Source organism: Oncorhynchus mykiss, chromosome 9 (assembly GCF_057628025.1).
Source record: "Oncorhynchus mykiss isolate SJ-2025 chromosome 9, ASM5762802v1, whole genome shotgun sequence".
In the NCBI taxonomy this organism is placed as follows: domain Eukaryota; kingdom Metazoa; phylum Chordata; class Actinopteri; order Salmoniformes; family Salmonidae; genus Oncorhynchus; species Oncorhynchus mykiss.
This window is the reverse complement of record NC_143030.1, coordinates 67,149,190-67,156,124: the sequence shown is the minus strand read 5'-3', so window position 1 is coordinate 67,156,124 and position 6,935 is coordinate 67,149,190. Positions and strand designations below refer to the sequence as shown.

The 6,935-nt window shown below is 42.5% G+C and overlaps 1 protein-coding gene across 1 annotated transcript; it reads left to right on the top strand.

Moving 5' to 3' along the window:
• Positions 1–3,858: 3,858 nt before the first annotated feature.
• fam43b (family with sequence similarity 43 member B) lies at positions 3,859–6,184 on the top strand. Its single transcript, XM_021616603.3, has one exon. The coding sequence runs from the start codon at positions 3,972–3,974 to the stop codon at positions 4,986–4,988; it is 1,017 nt and encodes a 338-aa protein (XP_021472278.1). The 5' UTR covers positions 3,859–3,971; the 3' UTR covers positions 4,989–6,184.
• The last annotated feature ends 751 nt before the right edge of the window (positions 6,185–6,935 follow it).

Below are 6,935 nucleotides of genomic sequence, written 5' to 3'. Positions count from 1 at the left end.
AATTTTGCACGCCCAATTTTTCAGTTTTTGATTTGTTAAAAAAGTTTGAAATATCCAATAAATGTCGTTCCACTTCATGATTGTGTCCCACTTGTTGTTGATTCTTCACAAAAAAATACAGTTTTATATCTTTATGTTTGAAGCCTGAAATGTGGCAAAAGGTCGCAAAGTTCAAGGGGGCCGAATACTTTCGCAAGGCACTGTATTTTGAGGTTAAACTAAAAATCTATTGAGCTGCTCATGAGAGCAAACTGTTAGTGTGTCTCCTTTCCTAATTAATCCAGAACATCCTCCTCCTCCTCTCCTCTTAACATTATACTCTTAGAAAAAAGGGTTCCAAAAACGTTCTTCAGCTGTCCCCATAGGGGAACCCTTTTCGGTTCCAGGTAGAACCCTTTTTGGTTCCAGGTAGAACTATTTGGGGTTCCATGTTGAACCCTCTGTGTAAAAGGTTCTACATGGAACTCAAAAGGGTTCTACCTAGAACTAAAAAGGGTTCTTCAAAGGGTTCACATATGGGGACAGCCGAAGAACCCTTTTAGGTTCTAGAAAGCATCATTTGAGTGTAGATGGGAAATTGCAGTTAATTTTTTTCAGAAACTTTCTCAATCCCCCAAATAAGTCTAGAAGTTGGTTATTGGCTATGGATTTGTTTTGTGTTGAAAAGGGCTCTTTTCAATTGAGAATGTCTTGGGTTGCAAAATATGTACTGTAAAAAGGGGTTAGTGAATGCAGAGAGCTTTTCTTCTGGATCCCCAAATATAAGTTGTTATAATCTACATGGCTCCGTTACTAATTGAATAATCTAAATGAGCTTTTCCTATATTTTATAGTGTATTATTACTTTAGTCTGCATGTAACATAGTCATGGACTTTCTTCTCATTTACCGAGCAAAGCCCACAAGGCCAAAACTAGAACTTTTGTCCATATAACTACACAGCTCATCTCTGTTTGATTCATTTTCTCACAAGAGGACTTCATCTACACATGACAAATGTAGTCCCACTCCCTGGCACCCTCAGTGGCAGATAGAAATGATTCTCACAATGATTCATTGCTGGAAATCTGTCCACCAGAAACACTGCCCTGTGATGTGCCCTCCCAATTCACTCAGTCAGTCAAGCAATAGACATACAGTAGCACACATCACAATAATGTCGGATAGAGGGCAATGTCATGGTCACATAACATCCCTAGGTTTTCAAAGGGAGGGTATAGTACTGGAAACTTTTAAACAACCAGAACTTTGGTAACATTCAAGTTTACATTTAAAAAAAACATTGAGTGGCCTTTTTGTGTGGCCGTATCACATGTAAAATATATAAAATAATACATTAAGATTATTTTAAAATAAAATATATTTTTTAATTTATTTTTATTTCACCTTTATTTAACCAGGTAGGCTAGTTGAGAACAAGTTCTCATTTGCAACTGCGACCTGGCCAAGATAAAGCATAGCAGTGTGAACAGACAACAACACAGAGTTACACATGGAGTAAACAATAAACAAGTCAATAACATAGTAGAAAAAAAAATCTACTGTATATACATTGTGTAGAAAAGGCATGAGGAGGTAGGCAATAAATAGGCCATAAGAGCGAATAATTACAATTTAGCAGATTAACACTGGAGTGATAAATGATCAGATGATCATGTGCAGGTAGAGATACTGGTGTGCAAAAGAGCAGAAAAGTAAATAAAATAAAAACAGTATGGGGATGAGGTAGGTCAATTGGGTGGGCTATATACCGATGGACTATATACAGCTGCAGCGATCGGTTAGCTGCTCAGATAGCAGATGTTAAAGTTGGTGAGGGAGATAAAAGTCTCCATCTTCAGAGATTTTCGCAATTCGTTCCAGTCACAGGCAGCAGAGAACTGGAAGGAAAGGCGGCCAAATGAGGTTTTGGCTTTAGATATGATGAGTGAGATACACCTGCTGGAGCGCGTGCTACGGGTGGGTGTTGCCATTGTGACCAGTGAACTGAGATAAGGCGGAGCTTTACCTAGCATAGACTTGTATATGACCTGGAGCCAGTGGGTCTGGCGACGAACATGTAGCGAGGGCCAGCCGACTAGAGCATACAGGTCGCAGTGGTGGGTGGTATAAGGTGCTTTAGTAACAAAACGGATGGCACTGTGATAAACTGCATCCAGTTTGCTGAGTAGAGTATTGGAAGATATTTTGTAGATGACATCGCCGAAGTTGGAACCATCCAGGGTGGTGATGCTAGTCGGGCGTGCGGGTGCAGGCAGCGAACGGTTGAAAAGCATGCATTTGGTTCTACTAGCGTTTAAGAGCAGTTGGAGCAGTTGCAAAGTAGTTGGTGAACCAGGTAAGGCAGTCATTAGAAAAACCGAGGCTACTGAGTCTGACGATAAGAATATGGTGATTGACAGAGTCGAAAGCCTTGGCAGGTGGATGAAGACGGCTGCACAGTACTGTCTTTTATCTGCCGGTTATGATATTGTTTAGTACCTTGAGCGTGGCTGAGATGCACCCTTGACCGGCTCGGAAATCGGATTGCACAGCGGAGAAGGTACAGTGGGATTCGAGATGGTCAGTGATCTGTTTGTTGACTTGGCTTTCGAAGACCTTAGATAGGCAGGGCAGGATGGATATAGGTCTGCAACAGTTTGGGTCCAGGGTGTCTCCTCCTTTGAAGAGGGGGATGACCGCGGCAGCTTTCCAATCCTTGGGGATCTCAGATGATACGAAGGAGAGGTTGAACAGGCTGGTAATAGGGGTTGCGACAATGGCGGCAGTTTCAGAAACAGAGGGTCCAGATTGTCAAGCCCAGCTGATTTGTATGGGTCCAGGTTTTGCAGCTCTTTCAGAACATCTGCTATCTGGATTTGGGTAAAGGAGAAGCTGGGGAGGCGTGGGCGAGTAGCTGCGGGGGGGGGGGGGGGGCGGAGCTGTTGGCCCGAGGTTGGGGTAGCCAGGAGGAAGGCATGGCCAGCCGTTGAGAAATGCTTGTTGAAGTTTTCGATTATCACGGATTTATCGTGAATGACAAAGCTGTAAAACATTATCCTAAATATAAACCCTCAACTTGGTGAATACCATTGGTGTTTAATATGAGGGTTTCAGTATGAAATATCCGTACTGTTTTTTACACATTTTTATTTATTTTCCTATGTCAATATGTCAATATTGCTGGTGGCAGTTGTGAAAAAAGTCAATAGTTGGAAGAGTTTCAGAGTTAATTGAAAATAATGCCATTGATGCTTTTTTCATTAATTTGTCTATTTTCTCTTGAATTATATGGTCATTCCACTAGAAACTAATGGACAATATGGACACATATAAAAAATATACATTATGTTATTCAAGTATAAATGACCAAAGTTACCATAGGGAACCATTTAATAGCATCGATGTGGTCATGTTGAGTCCTTAGACATTCCATTGGTAATGATAGTTTGTTGTCATTGACACATTGTCAATGTCACTACTACCACTCTCCAAAACAAGGAAGCACAAATAATTAGAACATCTTTCCAACCTTTGACCTCCATATCATAATGTAACAACAGGACAAATACAAATCAATAAAGGTTAACCCTCTCAGGGTACTCAGGGTTAACATTAACATAAACACAGAGAAATACCAATATCCATCTCAGACCTGGCCGGATGAATGAAAGGGGTTGGTGAGCTATTTGGAAAGAAACAGTGAAGAAGCGAGGGGGAAGGAGGGGGGGGGTGCTGAAGCACGGGGCTGAGTCCTCAGCACTGATCAGAGCTGCATGATGCAGACAGACGAGGAGAAGGAGGGAGGGAGGGAGGAGGAGGAGAGGAAGGAGGAGCGAACAGTGGAACATATTGGCTGAGGCTCGCAGCTCTCAGTCTTTCCTCTGTGCTTGGCAGAGCTGCTTCTCTATTTCTCTCTGCTCTCTCTATTTCGCTGACAAAAACACACGCAGGTAGGAGGGCTCACCCCCTCAAACTCTCCCTGCCTGCACCATGCTGCCCTGGAAAAGAAGTAAGTTTGTTCTGGTGCAGGATGAGGCCAAGACCAAGCCTAAGAGACTGATAGCTGGGCTGACCTACCAGTCCATCCTCTCCTCCCTGATGCGCTCCTGTCCCGACCTGCTCCCCGACTCCACCACTTTTGACTGGCTGGGCTCCATCTTCCAGACCAAGAGGCAGAAGGTGGAACTCAACAAGGAGGAGCCCACCTACACCGTACGTTACCTGGGGAGCATTGTCACCATCACGGCTAAAGGAGGAGGCTGTACACAGGACCCAGTGGCTAAGATCTGGCAAAGGAGTAACTACGGAGAGCATAGCGTCAAGATGAGATTAACCGTGGGAGCTCAGGGCATCCAGATGGGCACTGACAAGACGGGCAAGAAGAAACCCACCCACCTCTACTCTCTGAACCGGATCACCTACTGCACAGCTGACCCCTGCCGACCCAAGATCCTAGCCTGGATCTACAGACATCAAGTCAAGAACAAGGCTGTGGTTCTCAGGTGCCATGCCGTTCTAGTCAGCAAGTCGGAGAAGGCCAGGGCCATAGCACACAGTCTTTACCAGACGTCCACCTCAGCCTTCAGTGAGTTCAAGCGGCTGAAGAAGCAGAGTGATTTCAGGCACTGCCAACAGCAGCTGCTGGGGGAGGACATGGTGCCGTTGATGCCCCTGAGGAGGCTGCTCAATGGGCAGTGCCACTACCGGCCACCTGCCGACAGCCCTGGAGGCCCCAGTACCACCGGTCTCTGCTCCATCGCAGAGGAGGAAGAAGAGGAGGAGGAGGAAGAGGAGGAAGAGGTGGAGGATGAAAGGGAGGTGGAGGAAGAGGGGTACGAGGCGGATGAGGAAACTCTATCGGACACTGACCTAACTCATTCATATGGGTCATGTGAGATGAACCTAGGGGACATGTTTGACGGACAGGACGAGTGTTATATCAACATCAACATAAACATCAGCGACAGCAACAACAACACACTGACATTTGTCAGCTCTCTAGTGTGATAGGACAGAACATGGACATGGATATCATATCACATCATCACAGAGCCACATTCCTTCTCTTCTCCTTCACTGCCTGGTCCCTTTCTATCACAGGTTATATCCTGGTTTATCACAGTGTGAAGAGGATACATTCTGTCTGTCAGGAAACTTCTTCCCCACTGCTCTTTTGGGTCAAGGAAGAAAGAAAATGTATGTTTGGGAAAGGATTTATTTTTCCAGATGGCTCAGACAGACATTGGCTTGACAATTTCAGTTGACTATAGCAATTTTGTGAGAGTATTTACAAAGAGGGCTGCGAGAAAGTGATAATAGCACAATGTAAAGGGAATAATCTAAGAGACTATTGAGAGAACTAGCACTGACTGAGCTCCTCATAATGTTGCCATGCCAGGTGTACACAGCACCCTAAACCCAAGGTGTGTTAACTTCTGTTTTCCTTGATATTTTGTAAGTACAGTAACATTAATGTTTGTTGCCATGATTTTCGATTAACTTGTACTTTTTTCAGAGGTTATTTGTATGAAAAATATGTATACTTTCTACTAAGACAATCTGTATAATGTAATTTTCCACACTTGACCTTTCTGAGTGCATGTAACCCTGAGGAGAAGTTTAATAAAATGTTACTACAGTATAACCTCTGCAGATTTATGAATTAGGCTATAATTTAGGAATCAAGCCATTGAGTTGACATATTTATTGCTGACATTTGTTAAAGGCCTGTGTATCATTTATGCATGACAAGTCAGCAGTGATGTTTAACGCTTACTCTTCTGTCTTTCTTAATGGGACACCTTTGATCTCAAAGTTGTCATGCTATACAGTAACTCCACACTGTGATGCATTTCTGACCAAGAAGAGAATGAAGAAATATGTCTAGTTTTTGTACATTTGTTTTTCATATAAACAAAACAGAGCTACATTCCCCTGAAGGTGTACTAGATTTCTATCAGCAGGATTAAGGCTGTATGTTTGCTTGACTGCCAAAATGGCAGAGATACTGAGGACAGAAAGGTCCATCTGTTCTTTACCGATGGATGGACCAGACTGCTAAATATTTTGGCTATTCTTTTATCAAATTTCATAAAGATAAAACCTTTACTATTTAACAAAACCATTGTGATCGGGGTCTACATGGGATCTACATGAGATTAAGTGATTTTCAAAATGTGTTGAATAAAATACCCTCACTTTTACCGAGTAAGAGAAGTGTCATTTTTTTATGAGTGACACATTTAGACAATTAGCGACAATCAAAGCTGAGCATAGAGCGTTTGTCTGATTATAGTAAATCTGACAACTTGATTTGATGCATCTTTCGACGTTATTGTATATTTTGATGTTAGTCAAAACAAGACAGGGAACAACAAAGAAATCAACCAAACACAAAGCTTCTCAGGGCCACAATTACCGAAGATCTTTTTTAATATCCACCACCACAAGACTTGGTCCGCCACAGTCATGCCACATTACACCACATCTAAATTGGCCCTTGCCACTTGGTTAGATGTAGATCGGACAGAACCATCTCTGCTGGGATGGTATTGGCCACTCAGCCCTTTTCTTTGAGTGAACCAATTAATCAGAGAATTGAATAGTTTGGGAAATGAACAGAAAATACCTTCCTAGGCAAAAGAGGGCTATCTGTCAGAATGATACAGAACCAACTGAAGTGAGATGGATACCAGGAAGTTGTCACAATCATCAACTACTTTACTGAAGATATGCTAATCTGGATATCAGACCAAATTATGCGATATTGCAGATAATGATTTGTGATGTGATTTTCTTCAGGAATGTTTTTTAAATGGTTTAACAGTTATCTCAAAAGGAGATTTAATTAATTATACATTTCTCCAGTTCCTGCAGCTTTTGGTAAATAGTGATGCAACATAACATTCACACATTTCCCATTTACTATTTCAAAACACATCACAAACTAGAATA